General features: G+C 46.5%; 1 protein-coding gene across 3 annotated transcripts in view; it reads left to right on the top strand.

Moving 5' to 3' along the window:
• The window catches only part of RPTOR (regulatory associated protein of MTOR complex 1), a 2,217,374-nt gene that overhangs the window by 1,872,197 nt on the left and 330,301 nt on the right, over positions 1–14,876 (top strand). For 2 of the 3 annotated variants that reach the window (XM_086931039.1, XM_086931041.1), the window contains one exon: positions 13,969–14,016. The exons of the other annotated variant lie outside the window; for it this stretch is intronic. In XM_086931039.1, the coding sequence (XP_086787165.1) occupies positions 13,969–14,016 (48 nt within the window). The remainder of the gene's footprint in view (positions 1–13,968; positions 14,017–14,876) is intronic. 3 annotated transcript variants of the gene reach the window in all.

The raw sequence follows: 14,876 nt of genomic DNA, 5'->3' as shown, positions 1-14,876 counted from the left end.
ACATTTGTATTCTTACACCCTCTACACCCTTTCAATGAGAAGGAGCAGATGCTCAGGCTGGAGCCTAGGCGAGCTGTCTAATATTACTTCAATCAGACAAGACCAGGCCATGTCGATGACTGACCAGATTTTTGCTGGTGTTAATGGAGTGACGAATGGTGAAATAGTGACCAAGCACACTTTTCCCCATGAAGTCAGTCATTGTAATAGGCCCTATTAAGGCATGGAAGAAAGAGCTTCCGTTTTGTATTCATGCGCACCGTACAACGGCGTCTATCAGGCGTTATTGTCTGGCCGCTCAAGTGAGGAATATCGGCTACTTCGCCAGAGCAGTCTGCATGATTTTCTTCTTTAATCCACACTAGTTAATCCTGCATCCCAGTGGTTACCATTTTGGGACTCTTTCACAAGGTGAGGAATCTGCAGCAAGAAATACTGATCAGCAGAAAAAGTTACTTACCTTCACTAATGTTATTTGGGGTGGATACTTTATCTTCTCGCAGATTCCTCACTACCCTCTCCCCTCCTCTTACGGAGTAGTGCTGATCATAATGATCCAGGGTATTTAATTGTTACATTCTCTTGCCTGTTGTCTGCTGTCCTTACCTGTTCAGATCCTCACCATGCACCTGAGCTGGCTGTAGAATAAAGTAAGGCACTGGCACCAGTGCACCAGGCAGTGCCATATATAGGAACGTTTTATCGCTTCCTGGGCTGTTGGGTCTGCGACTGCAGTTGCGTATCACCACCAGACAGCACTGGAGAACCACTGCTAGAGAAAGTTTCATATTTGGTCTGGCTATTCGGGATATTCATAAGGTGAGGAACCTGCAGGGATATATTGTGTCCACCAGAAATATTGTTACTGAAGATTATGTACTTTTTAGTCACCAACTATGGCATTAAACCAAGTCAAGGACTGCTTTATGCTCTTTGTTGTTGTGACTTTGTTACCTACAGTCACCTTCTCTTTCAGAGGTTAGCACAACCTGGTCACTTATGCCATTCCCCAAGAAGAGACAGTAACCAGTCTGGTTGCTACAGTCACAAATCCTGAAACATTCTGATATATGCATTCTCCCTGTTCTTTGCATCTATTGTAAAAGGATGTTTTATTTCCAAGCAGTCCAGAATTTCCTTAGACTCATTCACGACCTCCTTCAGTGTCTCTTGTTTTGATATCTTTTCCTTCAGCTATTTCCATGGAATTGGTAGTTCGCCTGCAATCTCTAGGAAGAATGGAGGGAGTCTACATGGTACATTTTCTTTTAGGTGAAGTTTGAACAATTCATACATAACATAGTGTATCGAGAAGGCACCCACACAAAACATGTATTATTAATATAGTTAATGAAAGCCGACAAAAGAAAACAAAAGTGCTAATTTATTACAACAATTCCACCTCTGGATCAAAGTGGCAAAGACTACAAATGTTCTGTAAAACACTGCTGGTTCTGTGGGCAAGTTCAGCTGCAGTGCTTGCTGCAGGAAATCTTTCTCTGTGCACCACCAGAAACCGTGACAAACCCACACTGTCACCTGGTGCAAGGTACTGTCCTCACACACTAATTCACATTAAAGAGAGTCCTACACTCACACTTACATCCAGTTGGTTGCATATACATAGCAGTTGGCACACATGCTTTCAACTTTAAAGGCAACTGAATACTTTGCAAGTGAGTTCAAGGCTGGCCATACTCGCACATCCATTGCTTTATGTATATGGGTGAAAAGGGGCATGCATACTCATTATCTGGTCTGCAAGGATTGAAAGGACCACACGTAGATTAAAAATATTGCATGTCAGTGGCACCACACACGTAGATCATCACTCCTCTCCTGTTCAGCTCAGGTGGCCATTGCAATGTCTTGCAGGTGTCTCACTCAGGAAAAGATCAGTTTGTACGATTAATGATTATAGAAAAATGCCATGCATCGGAGCACAGCTCTCCTCCAATGGTTAAAGTCCAAATCTGTACCCTGAGCCACATCAGAAGCCCTAATAAAATGGTCTCAGTTGCTGTCAATTTAAATGCATGGTATTTCAAATGTAATCCAAGACAAACACACGTATTCAAATATTCAAATAGCAGTCAACTCTTAAACCAATAAAGGTTTGTAGAGCTGTAAATAGTACTCAAAAATTCACTGTGTACAACCACAGAGAATAGAACCAAGTACTATAGTACAAATGCAGAAAATTGTGGTCCTTCAAGGTCATTTCTAGTGAGACAGTGTCAACTCTAGCCATCATTGGGGGCTGCAATAGAGGCAAAATAGCCCCCCCCTAGATATTGCAGAATGGATTCGCAAATTTTGCAGCTCAAATATGTGAATTTTGTGGCACTGTATTTTGCAAACATTTAAAACAAATAATACCCATCTGGACCAATATAAGGGAGGGTCCGCATTCCTTTGAATTACACTGGCACTTTTGTAAAAAGCGATGCTTTTTTTTACAAAAGAGGTGATTTTATAGCAAATTGCGACATCGTGGAGGTCTGGCAAAAGCAGTTCCCTTGTTGTCAGGGAGGTGTGAGGCAGTTATAAAATCTCACAACAAAGGCACAAATAGTCTTCATTCACGCCTGCGAGAATACCATAAACTGCTACTCTGTGTCCTTCATCAGCTGTCACTTTGTATTGTGTGCAATGAGTAGTGGGCTATACGTTGCTTATCGTCACTGAGAGTAGAAGACAATTAAACCCACTGAAAAGTATTAGGAATTCTCATCTCATATTCTTAAGGAGTGAATTCTGCCTTCATGCTCTGATTTGGACAGTTGAGAATGTAAGGATAGAGTAAAAGCATAACGCATAACGCTTGCCTTGGACTTTCCCTACCTGTAAACCTTTTAGCTTAATTTATGAACATCAATTGAAGAAGAGTAAACTGGGTTCTGTAGTAGGGGATCTCTGTGTATAGTCATAATCTTGTGAATAGTCCCGCCCATGTGCGTGGACCCCTGAGCAATCCAAATAGTCTCTTAAGTTGTCTTCTGCAGTCCTGCATAGACACTTAAGAGAAAATCAAAGACAAATAATGCAGCCTAAAACTACAAGGCTACATTGGCCAGCACTTCATCTCGAAGTGAAAAAGATAGCCAAATAATATTAAATTGTATACACTTTGTAAAGTTTCACACCTAGAGAAACCCCCTTTCACAAAAATCCTTTGTCATGACAGAAAGGAAGGGTTAGACAGACAAGCCCCATAGGCTGCCATTATGTGTCTGGAAAAGGGATACCGGGCCTTTAAGGAACTCTCCAGAGACCCTCAGTATCCCAGGATGCACAGCCAAAGGCCTTTTACTTTCAGTTCTTTTTTCCGGCTCATGCTAGCAGGACCCTGGAGCATTGAGCTCTACCTTTTTGGGTATATCCTCAATTTTTGGAGCTTTTCCAGTGTTTTAAGTGTTTCACTTGACGTCGGGGGTCTTCCTCTGGCAGTTGCTGTCTTTTTTGACCAGTTTTGCCACCTCTTTTTTGTCGAAATGCCAGCTTCATTCGACAAGTGCATGAGTGTGGTAGGAAGAAGGCAAAATATGACCCCCACCGAGTATGCATACTGTCTTCCTTCTACCCATGTCCCTGACTGCTGTGATATCTGTCACTCTTTGTCCAGGAGGACCCTGCGTGACAGGGAGAAGATTCGTCTCCAAGGCCTGGAGCAGAAGAGACATCAAGAACCAGGTGGGACTTCTGGGCTTGGAGGGACTCTGTCATCATCCGCTGCCCGTGCATCGGCCTCTGGGGGGGCTCCTCAGTCAAGAAAAGGCCCAGAAAGGGCACCGGTCCCGCTCAACGTCGACTGCTTCAACGTCTGCATCGAGAGGTATGACTACCATCTGCTCCCCGTCGACCGAGGGCTCTGGGTCGAAGCGACTTCGGCGTCGAGGGTAGGACGTCGAGGACTTCACTGGCGTCGATACACCATCGACGTCGTGATGAGCCCCGAAGAGGCAGGCGTTCGCCGTCGAGGCGACACCGCCGTTCGCCTTCAACGTCGATACGAAGATCAACGTCAAGAAGAGAAAGATCGACGTTGAGGCGAAGACTCTCGACGTCAGGAAGAAAGACGTCGAGAAGAGAGACGTCAAAGAGGTCAACGTCGAGGAGGGAAAAGTCAACGTTGAAGAGGAATTCGAGGCCCAGACCCGTGTCTAGGGCCTCTGTGGTCAGCGTCTCATCATCGTCATCATCATCGGCGAGTCCCCAGTTGCGCCGGCGCTCGCACTCAGTGAGGTTAGCCTCCAGAGCGTCCTCCCCGAGGCCTGCTCATAAGAAGAGGAGATTTCTTAGGTCACCGGACTCTGATTATTCCTGGACCTACCCGCCCTCAAGGTCAGGACGCCTGCGCCTCCTCCTCTGCCGCACCTTCCTCCTCCGCACCTTCCTCCTCCACCACCTCCCCCTCCTCCTCCTCCTCCACCACCTCCTCCTCCACCACCTCCTCCTCCTCGGCCTCCACAACCGGACCCTTTGGTTCTGGCTCAGCCTCTTCCGTTTCCGCAGCCTCCGGGGCCGGTGGTTCCTGCAAGGTCCAGAAAGCCACGTTCAAGATCCAGAGGGAGGCATCGCTCTCGCAGTGAGCGTAGATCTTCGAGATCACGTCATCGTCAGCGGAGGGAAAGGTCACGATCCAGGGTACACAGACTCGTCCAGTGACATGAGATATTCTCCCACTTGGTCGGACTCTCCTCCGACGAGAGTGTCACCAGTGGATTACATTGTGACGTTCCAGGATGTGCTGCTGAGGGGGGCAGCGAAGTTGGCGATCTCATTGACGGTGCCCACCCCTTCCACCTCTGTGATTTTTTAAATGTTGCAGCGCTGGCACCACTCTCGCCTGTTGCTACCTTTTGTGCCAGGACTGGAAGAACCAGCCATGGAGCTGTTTCTGACGCCAGCCTCGGTGAAGTCAGCACCATCTAGGCTTCAAAAGAAGTACAGGCCCCCGGATTATGATCCTGCGTTCTTAAAAGTAGATCCTGTGCCGGATTCTGTCATTGTGACTGCGGCCAAGAAGCAGCATTCCACTGCCTCTTCGCCTACGGTCCCTCCAGACAAGGAGAGCCGTCACATGGATTCGGCAGGAAGAAAAGTCTGCAGTACAGCTGCCACTTTGATGAAAGCGGCTAGTGCATCAGCGCTTTTGGGTCGGTATGACCGCTCCGTGTGGGAGTCCCTGCAACAATTCATTCAGCTCCTCCCGAGGGACAGGAAAGAAGACTTCCAGGAGATCTTAAATGAGGTCATGATGGTCTCAAATCAGGTCATCAGTTCGGCGACGGATGCCTCTCTCCTGGCTGCGCACGAGTACTGCCTTTTGCATAAACTTGAAACAACATTCCTGGTTGCTCCTTACCTCTCTTAAGCCTGAGGCACAACAGCGGATTGCTAACTTGCCTTTTTAAGGATCTACCCTCATTGGGGCTCATGTGGATGAAGGCAGAAGTGGAAATGCTGAAGGCTGTCGGTTTGGAGAAACCAAAGGACCAGCAAAAGTCCTTCCGTCCCTTCCAGAGGCGTTACTCTTCCCAGAGATATCTGTGGGAGCAAGGTCGTCAAGCTGGCCAACAGCAGCAGCAACAACAGCAATACCAGGACAACCCTTCCAGAAACGTCAGAGGGGCAGAGGCGGACAGCAGGCCTCCTCGGCAAATAAGGGCCTGGCCGGGTCTACGCCCTGAGGAGTTACTTAACCCTCGTCCGTCATCCAGGCCGGTGGGGGGAAGCATACAGAATTACTTGGCAGAGTGGAGAAAAATTACTCAGGACAAGTGGGTGCTGAATATTGTTTGCAATTGATACACTCTTTGTTTTGTCAGCCCTCCTCCAGCTATTCCACCGGTTCGTTCGCAATACCAGCTGCACAAACTTGAAGCGGAGGCCAATACCCTGTTAAGAAAAAGGGCAATAGAAGACGTCCCTCTGTCTCAAAGGGGATAGGGTCTTTACTCAAGGTTCTTTCTGGTACGCAAAAAGGACATAAACGAGTTCAGGCCCATTCTGGATTTGCGATAAGCAAACAAATGGATTTGCAGGGAGAAATTTAGCATGCTGTCCTGGCACCAGATTTATCCGCAGCTGCAACGAGGAGACTTGCTTTGGTCAATAGACCTGCAGGATGCGTACTTCCATGTGCCCATTGCTCGGAAACACAGGAAGTTCCTGCGCTTCCTGGTCAGCACCAATCACTATCAGTACACCGTACTACCGTTTGGTCTGAAGTCTGCACCCAGGACTTTTTCAAAATGCATGGCAGTGGTGGCAGCGCACCTGAGAAAGAACAAGGTGTTTGTGTACCCGTATCTGGACGACTGGTTGATCAAAGCCTACACCTTCCAGGAAGCACAATTGCATTTCAACAGGACGCCCGTTCTGTTGAATCAGCTGGGTGTGTATATAAACATGTTCAAGTCCGTCCCGACTCCGGTTCAGTGCCTGCAGTACTTGGGAGCCTCAATCAATGCTCTCAGAGCAAGCGTGTCTCCTTCGGAGGAGCGACGCTTATTGATCCTTCGGAAGGCTCAGGCTCTCGTGTCCGTTCCATCAACAACAGTGAGGACGGTGTCTTCTCATCTGGGGTCGATGGCCTCGTGCATCTTCCTCACACCACATGCACGCCTCCAGATGAGACTGCTGCAGGAATGTCTGGAGGATCAATGGGACCAGAAACGAGGGAGCTGGGACGACAGGATCCACCTGTCTCTACACGCTCAACAGTCCCTGAGATGGTGGTGTTCAGCAGAGAATCTCCTCAAGGTGGTTCCGTTCCACAAGGACATTCCCATACCAACTATTTTGACGGATGCTTCTCTCCACGCCTGGGGAGCGCATTCAGACCATCTACAGATCCAAGGAACGTGGTCCCAGACGGAATCCACGTACAACATCAACTTTCTGGAACTCAGAGCTGGTTATTTGGTGCTGAAAGCCTTTCATCCGTCCTTCCAGACCAACTCCTTGCTTGTACAGATGGACAATACGACCACAATGTATTACCTCAACAAGCAGGGGGGCTCAGGTTGCGCAGGCTGTCCCAAGAAGCGCAGGCGATATGGCACTGGCTACTAGCCAGAGGACTGACGATAAAGACTACCCATCTACCAGGTGTGCAGACTGCTCAGGCGGACACACTCAGCAGGCTGGTCCAGGAAAACCACGTATGGCTCCTAAACAACGAGGTACTAGGAAAGTCTTCGGAAGATGGGGCACTCCAGACATAGATCTGTTCGCCACCGCAGAAAACAGAAAATGCTGAGACTTCGCCTCCAGGTTTTACCAACTGGGGACTCTGGTGAATGCGCTATGGATCAGCTGGTCGAACAGCTTTCTGTACGCTTTTCCGCCCATTCCCTTGATTTCGGCAGTACTCATCAAGTTGTCTCAATCCAGAGCGCGAACGATACTCATTGCTCCGGAGTGGCCTCGACATTGGTGGTTCACGGACCTGCTCCACCGGTCTCTCCAACCCCACCTGCGGCTTTCATGTGAGCCGGACCTTCTAACAAAGTTCGGGGGCAGATGGTGCACCCCAACCTCTCATCGTTGAGTTTAGCGGCATGGCTCCTGAGATAGTACAGTATGGACACTTGAACTTGCCTGACAATTGCATGGAAATACTCAAAGAGGCTGAGACCTTCCACCAGGACTTCCTATGCCTTCAAGTGGAAAAGGTTCTACATCTGGTGCACGTCCAATAAAGCTGATCCTACCTCCTGCAAAGAAGATGTCATCCTTCCTTATCTCTTGCATTTGGCTCAATCTGGACTTAATTTCCATTCTATTAAGGTTCACCTCGCCGCATTACCTGCGCATAGGAAATGCCCTTCACAAATACCCTTCTTCCAGATTCCTGTAATTTTTTTTTTTTTGTATTTTTTTTTTCCTTCTGACCAGCAGAATTGTACAGCAGATATCTTAACACAGCAATTATTTTCGAATTACAGTTGACACTTATTAATTACATTGTGGGTGATCTACAATCAAACATTGTTCACATCATATATTACATAGAACAACAATAGCATAATCTATTTTTTGCTAAACACTCTTTCTGCTCTATTTCCCGTTCGATTTCACCTCTCCTCTGGCCTCGTAACATGTATCTGTACTACCGCCCCCGCCGCTCTCATGTCAAACAGTCAGCATTTGTACAGTGCATTTAGTTTGCAGCGTCTTGCAAGTATTGCAATAGTGGTTCCCAAAAATCCCTGGGTCGGGACGCTATTGGTATGTCTTCAGCATAATTCTCTAGTGACGTCTTGCAATAGGTCCTATCCGTGATCCATTCTTTTAATCTTGGTGGTCTCTTGCTGCCCCATATTATCGATACTCGCCGTTTCGCGAGGAGTAACGCCACTGCCAAGAATTTCCTGCGCCTAGCATGTTTAAGCTTTTTGATTCCCAACAGGCAAGTCAGAGGGGAATTTGGGATGTGTTCCGAGAGAATGGTGACGGATCAGTGACTGCATGCCAATATGGCTATAAGCCAGGACAGGACCAAGCCACGTGTGGGAAATCTGCACCTGCCGCGTTAAAACGGTAGCAGGAGTCAGTGTCTCTAAGCCCTAGTTTGTGTAATTTTACTGGCGTGTAATAGATTTGATGAAGGAATTTAAAGTGTATAATGCGCAGGTTACAGTTAGAAGTGAGAAGTGTGAGTTGCGTACAGCTGCAATGCCAATCCTACTCATCAATTGGTACGCCCAGTGACCGTTCCCATATACCCTTTGCCGTTGTGGGCACGTCAGCCTGCTCACTTTGAGCTGCGGTATATAGTCGTGTCACTAGATTTTTCCGAGTAGGGGCCGTTAAAAGTACCTGCAGTGGCAACAATTGTTCAGGTTCAGTAGGAAACGTGGCATACAGCGCCCTCAGAGCCATACGAAAGCGCAGGTATGCAAAGTTTTTCATTGGGGTCTGATGCACACATAAGGCAGGGTCCAACCAATTAAGGAATGTATTATGTGGAAACGCTTGGCCCATAGTCTGGAAGCCCATGTCTTCCAGAAGTTTCTGCAGGTTTGGTTCTGGAGTCACCGTAAGTTGAGGGTGTTTGGCTATTGGTAATGCCCGTGCATATATTGGCAAATTGTTTGCTCTGCACACTAGTGCGTGTCACGCTCTCGAGCTGTTCTTAGCTGGTTGTATCGCGTTGTTTGGCGCGTATCGTATGGGGTTGGCCAATAGCGTCATCAGCGGCATGGGGGAGACACTATCGCTTTACACCGCAACATGCGGTACGTAGGCGTAGGTCTCGTCCAATAATGTGCGTGTTGACCTTGTGCCTAAAGATAATATAATTGAAAATCAGGCGCCTCAAAGCCTCCTAAATGATATGGTTGGGTAAGGACCTTCCAGCTTACTCTAACTTGTTTACCGGCCCATGTTAATTTCTGGAGTACAGAGGGTAGTCTGTCAAAGAAGGCATTTGTCAGCCAAATTGGGACATTCCAGAACAAATACAGAAATCTGGATAGGACTATCATTTTCTGGAGAGCTATCCTATCCACCACTGAAAGTGGCATTTTTATCCACCTATCGACTTGGTCCTCCAATCTAGTCATCGCTTTGCCATAATTCTCCCTGATGACTATCTCTGGGTCCATGTGTATCCATATCCCCAGGTATTGGACCGGGTCCACACACCATTTTAGGGGGTAATCTAACTCTGGCTCCACTGTACCGTATTAAGTGGAATCACTACTGATTTATCCCAATTTATGCAGAGACCCGCGTATTGTTCATATTGAACGTACTCTCTAATGAGGGGATTTAGATTCTTGTCCGGATGCGTTGTATGGAGGAACCATGTCGTCCGCATATAGCGAAATGCCGATTGGTCGGAGATTAAATTTTAGAGCCGTGGTGGAATGTTTTAGACAAATTTTGCAGGCCAAGGGCTCAAGTAGCAGGGCAAAGAGCATGGGTGACAGCGGGCACCTTGTCTCGTTCCTCTTGCAATTGATATGGGGTTAGATGTTAAACCATTGATTCGGACCCGAACCTTAGGTGCCATGTATAATAGGGAAATTCACTTTAAGAAAGGTTCTGGGAACCCCATTTTACACAGAATCACAAACATGAAACCCCATTCCACGGAGTCAAACGCCTTAGCGGCGTCCAACAGGGCGGCTTCCGCAGGCTCCTCTGGGTCTAGTTGATGATATAAAGAAAAAATGGTGCGCAAATTTTGGGCTGGGGACTGCGTCGGCATAAAGCCAGCTTGATCATGTAAAACTAGGTTACAGAGGAGCGGTTGTATTCTGTTCGCTATTATTTTTGCCAGGATCTTCACATCTATATTGATCAAAGATAAGGGCCTATAAGAGTCACACTTCTGGGGATCTTTGCCCGGCTTTGGGAGTGCTATCAGTAATGCTTCTGTAAGAGTGGTCAGGAGTGTGCCTTCCTCATACGCTTCTTTGAGCATTTCTGCAAAGTGCAGCACCAGTAAATCGCGGTATTCCTTATAAAATTCTCCCGGGAGCCCATCGAGACCCGGGGTCTTATTATTGGGAAGAGAGTTGAAAGCATCAATTATTTCCTCCTTAGAGATTGGCAGACAGAAGTATTGTCTATGAGTATTAGACAGCCATGCAAGGCCTATATCGCTTAGGTACTCCCATATATCTGAAGCAGGGGGCTTTACTCTGGCTGTATACAACTGAGTGTAGGAATCAGTAAAGTGATGGAGTATAGCTGGTGTGTCATAAACCGGGATATTCTGAGCGTTTATTATTTCGGTAATGTGTGTCATGGTGTGTGCAGGTCTAATTTTGTATGATAGTGCCCTGCCGGGTCTGCCACCCTCGCCATAATTCCTTGCTACATATTTGCGTGAGAGATATTTTAGTTCATCAGCAGCAAAGTCATTGTATATGTCAATTTTTTTCCGTATATCCGCAAAAAATGAGTCTGAAGAGTGCATCTCATAACTGCGTTCTAAAGACAGGATATCTCTCTCAGTTTTCTCCAATTGGCGCTGTATATCACGCAGTATACCCGCATGTGCACCAATACAGTGTCCGCATTACCGTAACTTTAAAGGCTTCCCATAGGGTTCGTGTACTCTGAACTGAGCCAGTGTTGTGTTCGAAAAAACTCACGATTGCCTGACTCAGGTCCTCTCTGAATACCTGGTCTTGTGGTGCTGTGGGCCTCAATCGCCACGTGAATTGTCGCGGAGTATGTGTTGGAATATTTATTTTAAGTATGACCAGTGCATGATCCGATAATGTCTTAGGCAAGTTTGACACTTCAACGGCCCATGTGCAAATATCTTGTGTGACTAACCAGTAGTCCAGTCTGCACCATGTGAGGTGTGTTGCTGAATATACCTCACTCCAGTCCAATCTAACCCAATCAACCCAATCCTCCCCACTCTGCCCTACCCTACTTTACTCCTAACTACCCATCTCTATTCTACCCCATCCAGTCAGCCCACTTCAATCTAACCAACCTCAATCTACCCCACCCTAACCCAGGCTAGCCCACCCCATCCCCATCCCAATCTACTCCACTCCACCCCAATATATCCCACTCCAGTGTACCCCCACTATGCCCCACTCCAATTCACCTCACCTCACTCTACTCCAATCTACTCCACCCCACCCCAATCTACCCCACTCAAATCTATCCCAATCTACTCCACTGTACCCCTCTCCAATCAACCCGACCCCATTATAATCTACCCCTCACCCATCCAATCTACCCCACACCGCTCCAATCTAGCACACGCCAAACTACCCCACTCATTCCATGCTACCCTACTATAAACCACCCAATCTGCACCGCTATACTCTACCCCACTCCAGTCACCACATTATATCCCACTCCACCCCAGCCTGCCCTACTATTTAACCCTCTCCATTCTACCACACTCTAATCTACCCCAATCTTCTCTAATGTAACCCGCTCTACCCAACTCCACACCATCTCCAAAATTCAATCTACCCCTCTCCAACCTATCACGCTAATCTACTCCAGTCTCCCGGTCACATCTACCCAGCTACAATCTACCCCAATCTATCCTACTCCATTCTATCCCACTCTACCTCCACTCCACAGTATACCAATCTACCCCGTTCCAATCTACCCCACCAACTTGTAGACATGCGAAACAGCAGCCACACTGGTGTACAACATGGCTAAAGCACATTACCAAATCGAATAGCTCTCACATAGGCGAGATCTATTGGCTTTGCCAATGCTTGTTTCTCTAGCTCTCTACCCGTTCTATTAGTTCGTTCTTCACCTCATTCTCTCTTCCCTCCTGTTACAAGACAACACTTTAGATTACTTCTCCCACCTCCTCTCTAAACCTTCTTGAAGACTTTGTGGACTTTCTGGTTGAATCCTCTGGTGATGCACCTTGCAGTGTGGTGGCATCTGGAGGGGCACTTTGTGTTCTGATAAGGCACATGATGTGCTAATAATGCATACCTTCTGGATACAAAACTCTGGCTGTTGCCAGTTACTTTGAGGCTTCGCACTATATTGATGATAAGCAGACCGCGGTTGGAGATGAATGACCATCATTCTTGCTGTGCTGCTGAATGATATGCAGTGTATGTAGTGTTCCAAAAACGTAGGTTACTCACCTAGAGAAATCTTCGATTTCATTGTTTATTTCTTCTTATTTTTTGTTTGTTGGCGAGCAAGATTTAGGGATAGAAGGGAAACATGCTCTCACCATTGAGCGGAGCAATATTTAATGACAAGCCTTTGCTGTTTTTATGCGCTACTGCTATGTATTAAGAAGAGCATATTGGCTTAACAAGGGCAGAATCTTTAAAAAAAAGTCCTTGCTCAAAGTTTGATCTCATGAACATAGTATGAGAAGATGTCATAACTCTTTACGTATTTAGGAAGACTGATAGTCATGTACTTTTTGTAACACAAATAACAATTCATTATTATAAATAATACCATCTACTTATTCTTGAATGCACGAGAGCATTCAGGCTTTAGTGGCTTTGGCTTGCATATTTCAGATGTGGTGCTTAAGAAAATGCAACTAGACATTGATATAACTTCCAGCATTAACTAGGTATAACACACTTAACTTTCAACTTAGTATCTGAAATCTCGAGGCCTCAGTACTCCTATCCTAAAAATGAAGTATAATAACCAAAACCTCTTTCGCTGCAGTCAGTCAGTTAAAAAATTAGCTCCTTTTATGTAAATTATACTTTATATTTTTACTGTTCTGTACTCTAAGTAAGCTATGATCCCCGTCCTTTTGAGTTTATTGCGGACTATCGGTTTTATTTTTTTCTATTTTGTGCTTTCCTCAACTAAAGGAAGCCATTTCCTGAGGCCTGGGATAGCTATGTAACCTGTTCCCAAGTCTGTGTGGAGATGGCAGTTTTCCTGTGGTCAATAAGAAACGCTCAACGTTTTCTACATGGTAAATTACTGCAGCGATTCCTCTGGTCTGAACAAGCTGTGCAGCCTTCTTTCAGTGACTTATGAGAGCCCAGCAACCATTCCCCTGGTCTAAAAATGCATATTTGTCTCCCATCTAATAGTTCTAAATCCTTTCTTCTTTACTAGTTGAGACCTGTACCCGTTCCTGTGCTCTGTGAAAATTCCTGCATCCTTTTTCCTGAAGAGAGTCTTGTAACCTTTCCTCAGCCCTGAGAAAGTCCAGCAGCCTGTTCTTTGCTCTGAGAAAATCTTGCATCATTTGCGCTGGTTTAACAGAAATGCACGTTAAACCCCGTATGGGAGAGGTTGCTGCATTTCCCTCATGCTGGGGGAAACCTAGATCCTTCCTTCTGGTTTGAGAACCCTGCAAACTTTGCTCTGGGTGTGGCATGCTTTGTGGTGGTCTTGTTTTTGCTGTGCTTCGTTTGGGTTGCTTCTGTCGTGCTGTGTTAATTCTGTTTAATTTCTTTTGCTTTGGCTGACCAACTTACCCCTGGCATCATTCCCTGAATTCCTATCTTCGCACAGGCCTGGCTCGAAGGGTCTCAATCTATCTTGACAGAAGTAAACAAGGAGGTGAGTGCCTTCAAACCTGATACCTGAGCTCTTTCTCATTACCAGTAAACTCAGTAGAAGCAGCGAGATGATGAGGGGAAAGGGTACCACATGAAAACTGTCTCTAGCACAGTGAGGTAACCAAGAAGTGCTACCTATGGGTTCTGCCCCTGTATTCGACTTTTGTTCACTTTGCCCTCACCCATAAGCGCATTATTGTTCTTCTGCCATTTCACCTCTATGGGTCAATTTCCATGTGCCCCGGTTGCAAAGTTGGAGGCCTGTCTGACCACCTACAGCATACTGTTCACTCCTTGTCACTCGTTTCTCATTCCCAAGTTCCTCCTTGTCCCTTTGGCCTGGAAATCTGAACAATTTCTTCCTGCCTATAACGTGTCTCTCCCTTTGCCTCTCTTCCCTGCACCTGCTCACTTTTTGCTCAGAGATCGCTCCCTTCTCATTAGAAAGGTTTCCTGTTTCTCCTCCTATCCTGAAACTAAATGGACTCATACCCGAACTAGTGTCTTTCTCACCCTGGCAGGCCTCCTTCTCCCTCTTGCTTTGCCTGCGACTAGTCTCTGTCCTTGCTGACCTGTTTCCTCCTGTGTCCTGCTGGCCCCATTAGTGCCTTTGACCAGTTAGAACTAGGTTCCTGTATGAGGTGTAGAACTTTATGTAAAATTACATTACAAATGTTAGTAATGCAACAATTAACAACATGCAGTTAATAAGATTATGGGTACATTACGCTTACACATAACCAATTCAATATACAGTTGTTGGGTCAGTTTACATTCTGTCACACAACCTACCGAGCTGCCTTTCAGTGGCTTTGTCATGTCATGTTTTTTTGTTTTGTTGCTTAATCGTGTTGTATCTTC

This window comes from Lissotriton vulgaris, chromosome 7, assembly GCF_964263255.1.
Source record: "Lissotriton vulgaris chromosome 7, aLisVul1.2, whole genome shotgun sequence".
Taxonomy (NCBI): domain Eukaryota; kingdom Metazoa; phylum Chordata; class Amphibia; order Caudata; family Salamandridae; genus Lissotriton; species Lissotriton vulgaris.
The sequence above is the reverse complement of the archived record's forward strand: the minus strand, read 5'-3'. Positions and strand labels throughout refer to the sequence as shown.